The sequence below is a fragment of the Lissotriton vulgaris genome, chromosome 7, assembly GCF_964263255.1.
Source record: "Lissotriton vulgaris chromosome 7, aLisVul1.2, whole genome shotgun sequence".
NCBI classification, from domain to species: Eukaryota; Metazoa; Chordata; class Amphibia; order Caudata; family Salamandridae; genus Lissotriton; species Lissotriton vulgaris.
The window spans coordinates 1,662,793,894-1,662,812,461 of record NC_141695.1 but is presented as its reverse complement, the minus strand read 5'-3'; the positions used below and the strand labels follow the sequence as shown (position 1 = coordinate 1,662,812,461).

Genomic DNA, 18,568 nt, shown 5'->3' with positions numbered 1-18,568 from the left:
CAACGTATCCCCTTCCTCAATAGCAGTGTGTGTGAGGTACGGTATTTCGTGGTACCAATATGCAGCGTATTGTGCTTGAGCGCATAAGTAGTACAATAGGAAGTCTGGCACTCCGAAACCTCCCAGTATATACGGAAGTGTTAGTGTTTGGAGGTCCACACGTGCCTGTTTGCCAGCCCATATAAGTTTTAGTACAAGCGATTTTATACGGCGGAACACTTCGCCTGGAGGCGCAATAGGGATGTTATTAAAGAGGTACAATAGTTTAGGCAATATGTTCATCTTCACTATCGCTATACAATCCGCTAAGGACAAGGGCAGTTGTATCCAACGTGTTATCTTATCTTCCAATTTGGATATTGCTGGCCCATAGTTTTACCTTGATAACCACTGCAGGATACCTATGGTACATCACGCCTAGATATCTTATAGGTTCCGACTGCCACTCTAAGGGATAATCAGTGTCATGAGGAGTTGTCGTATCTGTCAGTGGGATAATGGAGGAATTGGACCAGTTTATGGCCAGACCCGGGTGTCCACCAAATTTGATTAATTCACGCAATATTTGATTTAAATGTGTGTTGGGATCGCGGACATATAGTAGCATATCATCTGCGTACAGAGAGATATGTAATGGTCTGGATGGGAACTGTAGCGCTGACGGTTTGTAATTCTGTCGTATTATGCGGGCCAGGGGTTCGAGTGCTAAAGCGAATAATAGAGGTGAGAGTGGACATCCTTGCCTGGTGCCACGTTGGATGTGAAATAAGTCTGACACGTAACCATTAATACGTACTCGGGCACACGGTTTGGTATACATTAGTGATACCCACTGTACGAAGCGTTTGGGGAAACCCATTCTCTGTAGAATAGCAATCAGATATTTCCACTTGATAGAGTCAAAAGCCTTGGCGGCATCTAGCATTACCGCCACTGCTCTCGTGGATGGTTGAAGATAATGCGAAAGGGCAAACAATGATCTAGTATTATGTGAAGTGGAACGTGTAGAGATAAACTCTGCTTGGTCCGGTAGGACCAAATTCGTCATCAGTGGTTTCAGTCGTACAGCCAGCAATTTCGCCAATATTTTCGAGTCTGCATTGATAAGTGAAAGCGGCCTATAAGAGTCGCATACCTCTGGGTCTTTGGTAGGTTTGAAAATGCGATAATGGCTGCTTCACGCAGTGTTGGGGGTAATTCCGACCTGTCAAACGCTGCACCATACATTTCTACCATGTGTGGGGCAAGGATATCCACATATCGTTTATAAAATTCATTTGTGTATCCGTCAGGGCCTGGTGCTTTCCCATTAGGGAGAGATCCGATTATCTCAGTTACTTCCTCTACCGTGATGGGTGATGCTAATATTTCCCTCTGGCCATCCGATAGCCACCCTATTGCCACATTTTCTAGATAGTGAAAAATGTCTTCCGTCGATGCAATCAGTCGTGACCTGTATAGCTCCTCTTATGCGTCTGCAAAGCATGTTAAAATTTCTTTGGCTTGTGTGTGAATCGTTCCATCATCAGCTTTAACGCGTAGTATAGCCGTGTGCCCCTTACCTTCACATATTTTGGCCGCCAGAACGCTGCCTGGTCTGCCACCCTCCCCATACGACCTGGCTGTGTGTTTTTTGTCTATGTATTTAATTTTGTCATCGACAAATGTCTGGTGTTCTGAGTGTAGTTCTCTCAGTTCTCCCAAAAGGGTGATATCTTGAGTGGCCTCATAGGCTGTCTCCAGTTCCCTCATACGTGTCTCACAATGTGTAATTTGCCTCCGTATGTCTTTTAAGATGCCTATCGTGGTGCTCATACACACTCCCCGTATTGTGGCCTTGAATGCTTCCCACAGTAGCCCTGGATCTTCCACCACTGGTTCGTTTAAGTGAAAGTAGTCTTTGATCGCTTTGTGTATGGTGTCTGCATAGACTGTGTCTGTGAGAGCGCGGGAGTTAAACCTCCAGTGAAAAGGGGGTGTAGTGTAATTTGGGATCACTAGGGTTAACAACACAGGGTTGTGATCCGAAAGTGTTCTGGGTAGAACCTGTAGCTCTCGTGTCCATAGTGCAATGTTGTCTGTGCCCAGCCAGTAGTCCAGGCGTGACCAGCTCTGGTGGATCGCTGATATGTGTGTAGCTCCTGGTTTAGCAGGGAAATTGTGCCTCCAGATGTCTGTCAACTATAGTTCTGTGATCATATGAAGGAGTTTCGCCCTGGCTTGCTTATGTGGTTCTGATGAATGCAATGAACGGTCCACCCCCTCTTCCACCGTCACATTCCAGTCCCCCCCACAAATGATGTATGAGTTTGCGAGCGTTTGGAGATGACCCCATAATTCCTGAAAAAATTCAGGGGCATCTATATTTGGACCGTACACATTGAGGAGCGTTACCCGTTGACCACGTAGTGTGCCTGACACAATAACATATCTCCCATTGGGATCGCTGATAACACGATGTACTGTGAAGTTCACTCCTTTACGGATTAGCGTGATCACTCCTCTTGAATAAGAGGAGTAAGTAGCCATGTACGAGGACTCTGACCAGCGCCCTCCTATCTGTTTGTGTGCGTTAGGTGCGATATGTGTCTCCTGTAGCACAGCAATATCCACTTCCCATCTATTTAAGTAGGCAAACACCTGTCTTATTTTTTTCGGCTGTGTGAAACCTCGTATATTCCACGTGAGGAATTTAACATGATTTCTACCAGTACCTCCAGCTACCTGAGCCATCTATAAGCTCGAGGGAAACATCTTATTAACAGACAGTAAGCATACACAGAGCTCAATCTTTTTTCCACAGTTAAGGTCAAGTGCTCCCGATCAATCCGTCGCCTCCCAACACCTTGTAAGTAAACATGTAGTAGTTGCTTTGGTCTCAAAACATGAACAATTCCCCTAGGCCCCCCTCCCACTCCAGCAACACTCTGCCGAAGCCATTCTCCCTTTTTAAACATCCCTCTGTAGATAGCCAAATACAAACAACTTTTGTGGGGATTACCCTTTTGGAGGTCCGCCTGGGGCACATCTCTACACCCAACTAAATGGGTGCGGACGACTCGCATATTATACGATTCACACATGCGTGCTCCGTCCATCTACCCCGGTCCCACCTGCAGTCCACAAGTGTTCTGGCGCAAATTGTTAACAGCGGCAGTAGTCGACATACTGAATGGGCACGGCAGTGCGCGACCGCCAAGCAGAGAGGGCTGGCCTGCATTATGGACAATAGCGTGCAACACATTTGCATGTATGATCGCAGTCTACATTTACCCACTCGCAGCACCTTATGTAGGAGAACAACAATGAGCCCCTTGTGTATTCCAGGCCACCAGTGCGAGTGTTCCTGCCCATCAATGTTCCAGCACAAGGATGGACAACGGCCCATGGAATGCACTGGAATGACAACCATTAACACTGCAATATGAGACAATCATGGTCCAAAAATGTCAATCTCAGGGGGGTGTGTTTAGTCCAATTGGCCAGTTCGGCCCTTACTCCAGCAGTGCCGGACCCCGTGAAATCAGAAACACCCTAGGTCTATAAGGTAGTGTTGCAATATTTCGTGCAATGTGTGACAAAAATGGGCCCCTTGTGATTTAAGATTAAGGCACAGTGCTATCACAGACATGAGCTTGCGGGCACCTCGGTTTACATGGCAGTGTACCTGATTAGTTCCAAGTGCTGTTAGTCTCAGTGTCCCCACACGTTAGCAATTAAAGTTTAAGATCAGAAGCACAGCAATCTGTCCAAGTAGGCAGTTCTGGCCGCTGGTTGTGGTCCTGGATAATAAATCCGGGGCCTCACAACGGAGTCATTGTTATTCCCACCATCGGGAGCAGAACTTCACACACTAAGCATCCAACATCTTACCGCAGATCTTGAAGGGGTGCAATCCAAACATCTCTCACCTTCAGTCCGAATCTAGGTGTTGCTCCTCACGTTCTTTCGCTTTAGTCTGCTGTTGCACTTTTTTTACAAATTCTTGTGCAGCTTTTGGTGTGGACAACAGCACTGGTTTACCCTTCCAAGACACCCGCAGTCTGGCCGGGTACAGCATAGAGTAGTTGATGTTTAGTTTTCTGAGTTTGGCCTTCGCAGATGGAAATTCCTTCCTCGCTTGTTGGACAGCGACAGTGTGATCCGGATAAAATTCAAAGGTATTCCCCTGATGATTAATCGTTCCCTTTTCGCGGTCTAGTCGTAGAATGGTGTCTCTGTCACTGTAGTTTAGAATCCTCGCCACTATGGGAAGTGGTGTAGCTCCCGGCGGCGGTCGCGGTGCTAGGGATCTGTGCGCTCGCTCCACGATGAAGATTGGAGAGAACGCCTCCTCGCCAAATATATCCTTGCACAACTGCTCTATGTAGACCTCCATGCGGCCGGTGTTGGTCGATTCCGGCAGGCCCGTGATGCGTACATTGTTACGCCTAGAACGCGCTTCCAACTCCTCCTCCTTCGTCTTGATCACTTCTAAGACGCGTTCCATGCCGGTGCACTTAGTGGAAGTCGCACGTGATTCATCCTCCACCGCAGATATCCTGTTTTCGGCCGTGTCCAACCTTTCGCCATGTTTGTCTAGTTTCGCAGACATGCCATCCATCCTGCATGTCAAATTGTCTAGTTTGCCATTAATGTCCTGTAGGTTCGCCTGTATGGCCAGCAGTATTTTCTCCTTGTTAGCGTTAGTCGCCAGGTCAGTCGGAACATCACCGTCAGCCATCTGTACCGTGGGTTTAGGCACTTTCTTGCTTTCGAAGGAAATCTTCTGCTGCTGTTTATCAGGCTTGCCCATCTTAGCCAGAAGCGGGCGCTTCAACTGTGCAGCTTGGAGCGAGGATCTGGTTACTCTGTCTGATGGCGCCGTGTTGGCTGCGTGGTGGCCTGTTACTGAGTGTAGTACTCTTGGGCTGGGATCACTGTGTCGCCGGTCTCTGCGCCTTTTTTTAACGTGAGATATGCAGCCAGTGGGTTCGGCGAGCACTACAGCGTGTCAGTTCCCCATTGTCGTGGTTAGTGGCAGTTCACCCAAAGTTCTAGTAGGTACACGATGGTTCACGCAGGTTTGAGTCCGATTTTTGACAGACTTCGAGCCCTTGCACCTCGGCGCTGTAGGGGACCCAACAGGTTTCCCGCCGAATCACACACCACTCGGCTCACACTGGTATATCGCACCACCACGGGGCCGCCTACCTCTCCCAATGGCAGCTGGTGTGTGTTGCAGATATCCACGACGTGGTTTGTGTAGTATTTCCTGTGTCCCGATTGATCAGGCCATGATCTCACTCCCTAGTCGACATTTAGACCCCTACTTGTCCCGCAGGCCGGCAGCTCAGCGTGATAATTGTGGCGCTTTATCACTCCTCGGCGGTGGCGCAGTCACTGTCCGTCCGCCACCCATTTACCGTGAATTTCGTCGTTCCGCGCTAATTCAAGCGCACGGCAGGGCTGCATGTCTTTGATGTCTTGATGGTAGTGCGTTACTGCGCCCAGTGACCTGCACCAGCTTTCCTTAGAAGCACCCATCTCCACAGCTCCGTGGGGGTCCCACACACCAGCGCTCGTGCCCGCATTAGTGGTAGGTGTATGGTAGCGCACGCTTCAGGCGGCGACCGCAGGTTGCTTCATGTATTCTTCTGTTGTCCCGACCAGCGGCGAACTCTACCGCATTTACGTGTAGTTCCTGTGTCAAATACCACCAGCTTCAGCAGTCATAACGGTAATCCACTAGGGCGCCGCCATTTTGATTACGCCGCAGTTTGATCCGATTGTCAGGCTATCGGCGTGGGGAAACTTATCACTGGCAGCAACTATGTTCGCGCTGACGTCTGCAGCCAAAAGTTAGCCTCGCCACCGCAGTCGCACTCTCACGCCAACCTCTGGTGCCCTTACCGATGCTTCCGTTCCATGTTCGGGACGGCTCCGGGTCCGGCCGCCATCTTCACTGCAGCCGCCGGCTGGTGAGTGCCGAGTTTTCGTCGTCCACTGCCGCTTTCTCACAGAATCACAATATTACACTCCGTCATGTTGCGCCCTTGATGTACATACACATGATCGCTGTGTTTATGAACGGTTCCGCGGGGCCTGGACAGGAAAAACACGCATTATTGCGGTCGTCCGGCGGAGCTGCGGTATCACCCACAATGGAGGTAGGTGGATGAGGTTCAGGTGATGGGCCTACTGAAACTTTCCCCAGGGTGGTGGCTCTCTCATATCATCGCATGACTAGCATGCTTTCATGCCCTTTGCATCTGATTACAAATGCTTCCCTCGAATGTTGGGATCACCACTGGAGTACTATGTAAAGTGCCGGGAAAAAAGCTACACATCAACCTGCAGGAGCTGCAGGGAGTCAAATAGGGTCTGTAACCATCCCAGGCACAAGTCAATGAAAGAATAGTGCTGATAATGCCAGGCAATTCTAGAACAATGTCCTACATTTCGAAGCAATACAGGACCTACTAGTTGATCTAGCAAAGGACATGGGCTGCCAAACAGAACATTTCTCTGTCAACATGACACCAGCAAGACCCTTTGTATCGTCTACAAGGCAATAAACAATATGGGACCCAAATTTCTTAGGAGTTCATTCAAGCCTCTATCAACCCCCAGAACGCTTCGTTCCAATACTGCTCATCTGCTTCATATACCCAGAACAAGGAAAGTTAACTGGGGAGACAGACGTTTCACCATCGCAGCTGCAAAATTATGGAACTCCCTTCCTTTTAGCATAAAATCCAGTCCAACGCTGATCATCTTCAGAAAGCAACTAAAGACATGGTTGTTTTCTCAATGACCTGATTGTTCATAAAACACACAAAATACTGCCTTAGAGATTTACATTACTGGTATCAGATTTAGTTCACAGCGCCGAGACACCTATGGGTAATTGCAGCGCTTTAAAAATCGCATAAATAAATAAATAAATAAATAAATAAAGAACACCAGTTGGATGGTCTCAGCACGTGAAAGTCCGAGTTAATTGAGTGGGAGGTAGATCATAAGCTGCTGTAAAACTGCTTGCTTGGTGGCATCCGATAATAGTAATTTCCACAATGGATAGCAGATTCTGTGCTGTCATCTCCATGGTTCTGAAGTAAGGGTCACTATGGGAAGCCCTCTCTGTTTACCTAGAACTGTGTCTCTGTACATTCCCATCGACTGAGATGCTGCACTGGCAGGTGCAGAGATGGTTAGACTACAATCGACAAATTAACTTTGGGGCTTCTAGTTGAGAAATGCAAACATGCTTTGTCAAATTCCTGTGCACATTTAGGCAGCTTTGCTTTTGGATGATAGAAGCCAGTCTGCTGAAAATGTGCATTGTTTGGATTCTACACGATGATCCAGCATCTCTCAAACTCTCAGCCTGGCTCCTACAGTTCTAGTCCATGGCCCTGACTGAGCAGTGCTTGGAGCTGCTGGCTAATTGGCAGTATTGGCTCTACCAATGTTGCCTATAATCAGAATTGATAGAGGTGCTGAACTCTGAGACCGGTCTCTCTCCAGTACAACAGTTGTTGTATCTGCTGGCCTTGGAACATTTGGGAACTGCAAAATACAACCAGAAGAGTGTAAGTGGTGACAATAACCTGTTATACGTTGATGCCCGTCTTGGAAACTCTTTCTTCAACCTGTGTTCTTGGGCTTTCTGAATGGTTCACTGTATTTCTTTCCAATGGTTGAGAGTGTTAGACAGTGTTAGAATTTAACAAACTGTTGGCATGCTGGACAGTTGATGCATGGCTGTGATTCCAAGCTTCATACATGCAACACAGCGTTGCTAGTGGCTTCCACCTGATCCAAGAAGTCAGGAGAGAGTTAAGTGTTCTCCTCCCAAGATCCATAAATCAAAATTCACCCAAGCAGGGGCACTCTGCGAACAACCCTAAAGTTCATGGTCATGGTGGGGTCCTAGTTTTAGCTCATAGAGACTGTATCCTTAACCAGGGTACTTAAACTCACCACAAATAAGACAGATAGAGCGCTCTATGTACTGGATATTAAAAGGTTCCTTTGCAACTGTATTGAAAGGACAAGGACACTTAGATTTACAACGCAGATGTTGGTGGTCGTCAGAAAGTCCCAGTATGGCCAAGTGTGGTGCAATAGGCCCCAAAGATGGCTCATAGACTTCATCAATGTCGCCTTGCCTGGCATTATACAGACAGAAAACTACCCAGGAAAGTAACTGCTCACTTACCAATGTTGAGGGGCTCCACAGAGGCATTCACAGCCACTGTGCTACTGGTCAGCATATGAAAGGCGGATACCAGGAATTCCTAATGGACCTTCTGCGAGCATCACTTCTTGGATGCTGATGTGAGACTGATGCTGCAGTGGGAAAAGTGCTACTGAAGTTGCTTAACCCCCAGTTACTTTCTGCTTGTTTTTCATAGTTCCTCATTAGTTTTTCATTTACATCTTAACATACAGATTACAACCAGTATTGCAATCTGCCTCATATTAGATATTTATGTTATCAGGTAGCTGACTAACCTTTCTTCAGTAAACCATAAACTTAACCAGTACAACAGCAAGTGGTCCGGTCTTGCTGAATGGGGAATGCAATTAAGATATTGATGAATGTGACGAGCTAAGTGTTTGGTGATGATTAGATAAAATGGAGAAGAGGGTAGAATAATGTAAATAATTGGGACAATTCATCCTGCGAATTAACTTCGAATGTGTCTTCAAGTGATGATGTGGGGGGTTTATTGAATAAAACTCAATTAATATAAAATGTTTATGAATACTTTTTCCTCTATAGTATAATTTGTAAAGGTTCAATCATGTTCCTTAGGTGGCTTAATTAACTGGAAAAAGTCTAGACTAGTTACTCCAAGAACTGTTAGTGTTTGAGTTTCACGCATTGATTTCACATGAGAGATGGAGTTAATATAACTTTTTTCGTCAGCCGAGGTTGTTAGGATTACAATAATAATCTATCCGTGTAAAGAAATATCTTTTAAAACAAGTGTATTCATTATACTATCTGTATTTAGAGAATGATTTACGATAAATTGTGGCCCTGGAGAAATGATCTGTAATCGCAAAGTAGGTGTTGGCTAGAAATCATTTACATCAGAAGGAAATTAAAAATGATCAGCTTAATTTGATATTATGCTCCTTGCATTTCTTCTAAATAATTTGAATTGATGCATACCCAGCATACCAAACTGGTATGCACAGAAGGTGCATTGCGCCGGCGCAAGGAATTTATCTCCCATCATCTGGAATACCTTCCTAGCATCAATCCATGTGTGTACAAGTCTCCCACCATGGTAGATCCTGCATCTGACCATGGCCTTTTCTTACACATTTTAGCAATCTTATGATATTTATGTTGGCAGTATAACAATATGTCGGAGAAACTTGGGCATCTTACCCTTTAATTTCCTCACATATGCTGCCATCAGTGTACTTACTGCTATTCATACTATTCAGATAGCATGGGATATTTTAGATTCATATGCAACCATACCGCCCTCCTTGACGATTTGCCTCAATTGGTTTGTACGTGTTGCATGTTTATAAAAGAAATATTCATAATCTGAACAAGGGAGCTGCTAGAAGGAGGGATCACTGCAGGGCGGCAGGGAGCTATTGGTAAGAGGTCACGTGGCAATTGCTTTAAGACATAACATGTGCCATGTTTTTTGGTAGGATTGTCAACTTGACGAGAGGGTGTATTCGCATAACATGCAAATTAGAGTGAGTGAGTATTTATAGAGCGTGGCATCACCTGACAACGTCATGGTGCTAAAACACAAACGATAGCGGAATGAATGGAAATCTAACATATTCAATGTCTACACGAATAAAAAGGGTTTTTAGACTTCTGAAGATAAAATGGTTTTCTATCTGCTGTAAAGTAATTGGCAGATGGCCCCAGAGTTCAAGAACCAAGGTGGAAAATAATGTCTCCTAAGAACAAATCCACACATAACAAGGACCCCTCAGAAGCAGGCGAGTTACAGCGATCTAGCAGGCATATAATCTCTCAATCTAATAATGATACAATTCTAGAGAACCCCCTTGACAGGTCAACAATGTATTCTTCCATGCAACTGATGCTTTAACTTCAACCACCAATTGTCGTGCTTGCAGCCGGGGTCGTGGTTGGCAAGAACAGCAACCAGTTGGTTGGCAAGGCACGCTGCGCATGCGCGACGATCTGAGCATGCGTATGAGCGCCTTCCCCGGCATTTAGTCCCTCCCTTCCATTCCAAGAACGCTTCGCATTCCTTTCCGGTTCCGGGATCGATTGTTACTGCGTCCGGGTCACGGTGGTGGCGTTCAGCGGGTCCCGTCGGGTTTGCGGCTGTCGTCGGTTCGTTACCGTGCAGGTACTCAGCTTCTTTGGTCGTTACTTGAGCATTAGTCTGTTTCTTGTGGCAATTAGCAGTTTGTGTTTAAAAGCAATTTCTAGGGGGGGGCGTGGCCAAGATGGCGGTGTGAGCAGACGTGCTTTGCCGAGCTCCCGCCGCCGGCCGCCGTATTATAGCACTAATATAGCATCCATCCCGGCCCGAGTGGTTTCCTGGGGTACCCGGAACCGACACTACTGCGGCAGTGGCGCTGACAGTCGGCGCTGAAGACCGGCGGCGCCCAATTCCCGTCGGGCCTACCCAGCATTGAGGCGGCCGTTGGGGCCTGGAGAGAGCGGAGCGGCGGGAACGAGGCTGTGGTGGGCGGAGCCCGGAGGCCGCCTCTGAAGCACAACAAGCGGGCGGCTGTGGTGACGGCAGGTCCGACCCGCGCAGCGGTGCGCGAGGCCTCCCGCAGTTCCTTGACGGGGGCTTCTGCGGACCTGCTGTCCCTCCATGACAACAGAGCTACCCCAGCCCTGAATACTACCGAAGCTGCCGGTGAACACCAGCGGAGCGAGTGGCGGCGCCTGGTGGGACCGACTTGCGGTCCGAGGTGAGGAGCGAGGGGTGGACAAACAGCCTCCCAGCGGCCAGCGGGACAGAGTCTGCAGAGCGGGGACGGCGGGGGAGGACCTGTGGTAGCGCCGGACCCCCTCACACGGTGCAGGGCCCCTACATTCACTCTTGGCCCCGGCGGTGATAGGAAGTCACAGGAGGTCGCCATTTTGTAGGACACAGCGCCGTGACCTAGAACGTGCATCATCCAGGCCTGGCCCCTCGCTCACCGCCACTTGGTCCTCCTCTGCGGCCCTGGTACTGCTGTACGGCACCCACCAGGGACAGGTGCGGGGCCATACACCGGCCCAGGCTGTGGAACAGACGACGGGCAGCGGAGGCCCCAACTGCTCAGAGGCCAATAGCAGGTTGATAGAGGCCGAATAGGGATCCCACGTGGGTGTTGTGATCGCGGGGCCCCCTACGCCTGGAGCTCCTTCTGCCCAAGCAGTGGCTCGCTGCCTCGTGGCCGTCCGGGCTCCTCGGCGATAGACCGCCATTTTGTGACTGGACCCGGTCCTGTTCCTTGCCCTCCCATACGGCTCATTAGTCCCTGGGCCGCCTGCTTGCCTGGCACTGTGGGGCCTTGGCACACTCGAGGTTTTGAGACTCACAGGCTGCCGACACTGGTGGCGGCTGATCGGTGCGCTGGGGGGGGACTAAAAGGGACATGTCCACCGGGAGACCCCGGAAAGACCGCACCATAAAGGAGCTCTTCACCCCTAGCACGATGGGGAAACGGACAGACGCCACAACGACCAGTCACCGGGTTGGCGCCGAGAAGAAGGCCTCAGACTCTCCGTCCTTGGGAAAGACGGATCCCGAGGGCCCTGTCACGCGGTCCTTTTTGGAGTCCCTCTTTACCGGTCTACGAGAGGACATCCACGCCTTAAAGAAGGAACTCCAGGAGGAAATAAAGGAGGTGCGCCGAGATACCGACGCCATTGGAGAGAGGATGGCGGATTTGGAAACCAAAAGTGACGTGCGGGATGCGGAGCTGGAGGCGCTAAGGCAGGAGTTAGTGCGCATACATGACCAACAGGTAGACCTCCAAACTCATGCTGAGGACTTGGAGAACCGCTCCCGGCGGCACAACATCAGGATTAGGGGAGTAAAGCAGTCCCCCGACACGGAAGATCTCTTTCAATTCACTCAGGGACTGTTCAACCACATTCTGGGCCGGCCGGCGGACTCCCCCCTGCGACTGGACCGGGCCCACCAGACGGGCCCGCCTAGAACTAATGCGGCCCACCCAGCGGACATTCTGGTCTGTGTGCAGGACTTTAGAACAAAAGAAGAGATCCTTAACAAAGCGCGCCAGATGGCACCGGTCACCTATGGCACACATTCCCCGACTCTGTACCAAGACCTCGCTGCTCTTCCCTTGGAGAAGTGACGCACCTTTCGGCCAGTCACGGCGGAATTGCGAAAGCGCAATATTTCCTACAGATGTGGGCACCCCTTCCGCCTGGTGTTCAGGCTAGGCAACAACCTTCACCAACTGCGCTCCCTCAGAGAGGCCTGCAGTCTGCTGGGCATTGAGGAACCGGCGGTGGACGAGGGCCCCACGGGGGAAGGTGCTGCCAGTGAGGAAACATCCGGGCGATGGAAGCAGCAACGGCGTCGTCGCAGACCGAGGCGCCCCGCAGCGACGGAGATTGAGGAAGGTCAACGAGCTGCAGTGGAAACAATAGCTCAGGGCTTGGTGAAACCGGACAACAGCTGACCTCCAGACTGATGGAGTTATGGCCCAGAGGAGTACGGTGAGGCCGGGACCGTTTGAGCCGGCGGCGGGAGCAGAGGTTTTGGACTCCACACACTTCCCCGACTGAGACCCTAATACTTCATCTACGACGGTGGATGGGGGACAGATCTGTTCAAACACACCGTTGCCATTGCCTACACACCGAGGATATACCTTACCACAGGTCCAATGGACTACTAACTGGACCTGGGACTATGTTTGACCGAAATCTTTTCATGGTTGGGACGAAGGGATGGGGGGCGGGCTGGGAGGGGGGTGTTGCGAATGTTTGGGTTGGGGGGGAGTTGAGAGGGGGGAGGGAGGGGGGGGGGCTCTCCTTGTCCAGGGGATTTTGACCTTGCAGATGGGGTTGGCAGACAAACCTGCGTCGAGCGAGGTATTGTCCTACAACTCACGCCCGCAGCCCAGGTGCTGGGCTTAGCTCCTTCCACACTGCGCCCGCCATGACACGCCACTTGACGATACTTTCACTTAATGTGCGGGGCCTCAACAACCCAGTCAAGCGCAAGGCGATTCTGTCCTTCCTGGAACACTCGAAAGCTGACATTTGCCTCCTACAGGAGACACACCTTGTATCTAAAGACCATCACAGACTTAAGTCGCACTCCTTCCCTTGGCAGTTTTTCTCATCCACTCAGAAAAAGGTAGCTGGGGTAGCAATATTAGTAGCCAAGTCCTTTGATGGGAGGGTCATACAGAAAGAGGCTGAGATCAAGGGGTGGCTTCTCGTCCACAGTTTTCAGGTTGCGGGCCAAACATTACTGGTGGGCTCTGTTTACGCGCCGAACGAAGGCCAGGAAAGGTTCTTACACACAGCACTAGAGGCGGCCACAGCCACCGCGCACCCGCACTTACTACTTGGTGGAGATCTCAACCTAGTGTTCCACAACACAGCAGACCGCTCGGGTCAGAGGCTCGGGCAGGTTGGGGCACTCTCGACATCAGGACATACACATATTGCAGATCTAGGCCTCACTAACCTATGGAGACACTCCCATCCACATACGACAGCTTACACATACTATTCAGCGGCCCGCAAGACCTACGCGAGGTTGGACTATTTTTTGTGCTCACTCCAGCTGACGGCACAAGCTAAGGACGTAGAGATACTTCCGGCCTCATTGTCTGACCATTCACCAGTGGTGGCGACTTTTCAAGTGGAGCCCACGCCGACACCTCAGCGACACTGGCGGCTTCGGGACGGGCTTCTGCAGGTCCCAGACACACAAGGCAGACTCAAAGCCGCAATCGCTCAATTCTTGACACACAACGCGAATGGAGACATGACTAAAACCACACAGTGGGCGGCACTCAAGGCGGTCCTCCGCGGTGAGATCATAGCAATCGCCGCCGCTAACAATAGGGAAAGAGCACTGAAGAGAGCCGAACTCACTCAACGGGTGGCTGAACAGGAGCAGATGCACCGGGGCCGCGCGGGCGTGGCGCCAGTTGTGCACCGAAAGGAAGATGCTGGCTGCCCTAGACCAAGATGTGGCTGAATACGCTGCCATGCGCCTCAAGCACGCATACTACACCGGGGGTGACCGCTGTGGGAAACTCTTAGCGAGTAGGCTACGGGCACAGACTCAGAGGCAGCAGGTACGCTCCCTCCAATCCGCTCGAGGCACCCAGGTCACGGAGGACGCGGCCATAGCGGCGGCCTTCGGTAAATTTTACGCCGCCCTCTATGATGCAGACTGCCTCGACCCGGAGGCCGGACTGGACTATCTGCGAGGCTCGGCGCTTCCCTCCCTAAACCAGGCGCAAGCGGACTTCCTGGATCGGCCCATAGGCCTAGAGGAGGTCATTTCGGCGATATCCCGCCTTAAAGTGGGGAAATCCCCAGGACCGGATGGCTATACGGCGGCCTTCTATAAGACATTTTGCCCACATAAAGAATTAAAGAAGTCTCAAAACTAAAAGTGGTTTGGATATGACAATTGAGAAGAAAGTAAGGGAGTGTGTTGTTTGTGATCATTCTGACAAATCTCACACCAACTGAAGACCACTATAATGCCCCATTAACAGTCACAGTATGCCATTGAAGAGAATAGGTATTGATGTTACAGGAACAATTCTTGAAGGTGATGAACAGAAATATCTCATTGTCATAATGGACTATTTTTCAAAATGGCTGGAAATTGAGATTGCACATAAAGCTGAGTCTATTTCTATAGTGAAATTTCTTGGGAAAATACTTCTGAAGGCGGGGTTACCGAAAGTCTTTGTCAGTGATTCACAATTTCTGTCCAAAATCTTACAAAGGTGCATAAAACTACTTCAATTTAACATTCTGCTGGGAATGGTGCAGTGAAACAGTTCAATAGAGTTACTAAGAGAATGATTCAGCTGGCCAAGAACATTAAGTTAGGGTGAAAGAAAAAGTTATTACACATGTTGTGGGCACGTTGTGTTCCTTGTGTTTCTACTAGTTGTTGTCCTTTCGACCTTATGAGCCGTAAAAACCATTGTTGAAGGACAACCGGAGCTTGATGCCTAAATCTAGGGAGGTAGATTGGTCACCTGAAGTAGTCAGGTTGGGATTAGAATATACCAAAGCAATTTACATAGCAATTATGATCTTAAACATAACAGCAAGGCTGTAAGTATAAATGTGGTTGATTAGGTCAGGTTAGGAAAATCTGAAATTTTAAAAAAGACCGAAAGCAGATTCACACAACCATTAAAAGTTGAGAAGTTTGGGAGTCCGAATGAGGGACTGGTACAGAGTCCGCGAACTTCAAAACTTATAAGGAATCTTGGCTGCTACTCTGGTCTTTGGATTGTCTTTTATTATATCCTGAAGTATAAAGGCAAAGTTATTAGTTGGGTCCTGTCCAGACGAACTGATCAGCTTGAAAAAACTGTGGTATGCTGAACATGTTCACAACTTTTGACACCCGGGCTTGTACTGAATACATTCTGATTGTGTGGAGTAAAAGTGCGGCGTACTCCGGATGTGTTTGCACAGACATTTTATGAATTTGTTCACTTAGGAAATTGAGGTACTGAGCCTTTGGTCAGCCGCATTTTTGTCTTTCTAATTGTGAAAAGTTGAGAATGTGTTCTGTAATGAATTCTGTACTTAGTGATGGCAAGACATGGCAACTGAGTTGTAGTTGTCTGTGCAAGAGGAAGGATGGCCCAGAAAGCTCCAATCATTTATTGGACAAACCTTATAAAATTATTAAAATCAGGTTTGATTGGTTCCTGGATATATGCTATTACCAATACTCATGCCACATAGTAATGGGCAGGAAGAGATTGATCCTCATGATGGCAGTGAAGAACTTGATGGAAAGGAAGGCACAGTTGTTAACAACCCAGTTCCTGGACTCAAAAGACTAAAAGGTATGGTAGGTTTGGCAGGTTTGTGAATAATGATTAAATATTTAGTTAATTATAATGATGATTGTGTGTGAATAATCCTCACATACATTTGTAGCCCTAGGTGTTGAGTATTACTCTTTAATGTTAGACATTGACAGTTCATTTGAGCCTGTCATTGTGGTATTGTGTTGTATATATATATGTTTTCTGTCCCTATTCATTCATTTCTTTCATCAAATATTATTTTGTTTGATAAGTTAAGGTGTGTTCTCAAAGGTTTGGGAGGGGCTGTGTTGTGATGCAAGCTTTTGCACCAATAATCATGTACCTTAGGGAATACCATCCTGTGTGTGTGTGTGATATGATATAATATAGAATTTAGGACCGAGCATTCCACGGAATACGCAGTGAGTATTAACAATGGTTCTTGAGCCCCTCGACCTCTACTGTCTCTGGTTGAATCATGTAATAACGTACTTCTACCAACCTACATCGGAGTACCTGTAATTTACAAAGCACTGCCCCAAATACTACTTCTATTCTGCTATTCCTGTTATCCCAAATAAACCTACCGAAACTACATCCTGTGTTACCATTATCTTACTCCAGTTATTGAGTCTTCAGCTGTTATGTAATGTGAATTTTACTTATACTGCTGTGTCTACTGGCATCACCACTGTTACCTCTGGTGCTACTATTGCTACTGCTTCAACTTATAAATGCTACTGGTATTACCAATACCACTATTACTGCCATTGATACTACTATTGTAATAACGCAAATACTACAACTGTGGCTATTACTATCAGTTGTAGTATTATGGACAGTTTTATCAGTAATTTAACAATAGCACGTGATATAACTACCAGTGACAGAACCACTCATGGTATTAGTAATGCTTGTAGTTCTCACAATGCTTGTAGCATTTCTAATAGAGGTAAATGTAGTAGTAGGGGGGTTAGGTTTAAGTGGGACCAGTAAGTAGTAAACAAATAGGTAGAACTGGTAGTCGTTCCTGTAGTGATATTTGTAGTCGTACAGCTAGTATTAATAGTGAGACCATTATTTGTAGAGTCATGCCGTATTTGAAGTATAATCAATACTGATAGTAACAATCGTAATAGCATCCAGTAATATATAAGCAACAATAGTAGGGATGGTGCTTGAAGCATAGGTCTGCCAGATGAATGTCGTTTGGGTATAGGTAGGATTGGCAAGTACATGTCGATGGGGGGGGGGTAGGATCACAGGTACAGAGTCTATTACAGCTAGGGACAGGAAAACCATGTATGTGAGTTTACTGGTGAAAAGTTAAAAAAAATAGGCAATGTGTTACTATTAACCCTATGTCGCTGTAATGTATTTGCAAAGTTTACTTTGTCTCTTCTTTTGATGTGACACCCTGTTTCAGGGTTTGAAGAAAATTTACAAAATGGGGGACACCATAAAGATCAAAAATGCTTGTTAAAAGTAAAACATAAGTAGAATGGAAAGTTTATGATTGTGAAATCCAGTAGAAGTTACATATTATTATTATTAAGACATCGGAGTTTAGCTTGTAAAATGCAGACTTTTTAAATCTGGAGGCCATGTATCCAGATTATAGCACGTAAAGTAGTTCAAGGTTTTATCAAGGCCTTTATTAAGCCATCACTTGTCTAACAAAACACTAAACAAACTTGCTAGTAATGTTGTTTTCGGTTCCAACTATATCTTATGTTTGTTTCTTTTACCTAGCCACGGATCTATAGCTCAATAAATATCTCAGACTTGCAAAATATTTGTCAGCCACAAGTTCCTGAAGCAGTACTGGAAACACAGATGCTTCAAACTCAAGTCGATAATCAGAAAAAAATCCTAATGCCAGGCAAGAAGTCACTTTCTGACATTTTTGGGCATCCTGTTAAGAATGCGTGGAAAGCAAGCCAGACGTCCTCTTCCTGCAGCTCCCCTGCACCTGCCTCCCTATGAAGAAGTGAAGCTTGTTAAATGAACTACATCTTAGGCAAAAGTAATGCAGCTGTATAATATGGTAAAAATAAGTCAGAGGACAGCACAGTATATGAGCTTTAAGTAATTCTGTGTTTTTTCAACCAGTACAAAATGATTTTACAAGTGTGGCTGTTGAATAGAATATACCGTAACAAGTCTCCGTAAAATTTACTTTTTTGCTCTAAAAAACATAAGGCATGAGGCATTTGATCATATTAATGCATCCTGAGAGAATGATAGTGTCCTGAAAACATTGTTTTTGAAAGTGATAAGTTTTATTTGATGTTAAAAGTTCTTACATCCTTTGTTTTGTTCAATTTAATTAAATGTGTGCATATTATATTACACCACAGTACTATAATTAATTGCCTTGAATGATGAGAAGAACAGCACTATTGAACCTCGCCACAGTTGAGATTCAGTTGAAGTGGGTACACACTTTCAGACCAAAACACAAAGATACATGGCTAGAAACAGACATGAACAACAGTCAATTACGAGAAACGAACTGCTAAATCCAAAGAACCACCCATTGAATTTCCTCCAACACTGG

The 18,568-nt window shown here is 47.4% G+C and overlaps 1 protein-coding gene across 1 annotated transcript in view; it reads left to right on the top strand.

Moving 5' to 3' along the window:
• The window catches only part of EFCAB8 (EF-hand calcium binding domain 8), a 1,673,324-nt gene extending 1,655,330 nt beyond the window's left edge, over nt 1–17,994 (top strand). The window contains exon 23 of the mRNA XM_086932659.1: nt 17,761–17,994. Coding sequence (XP_086788785.1) covers nt 17,761–17,994 — 234 coding nt within the window. The remainder of the gene's footprint in view (nt 1–17,760) is intronic.
• Nucleotides 17,995–18,568: the final 574 nt, after the last annotated feature.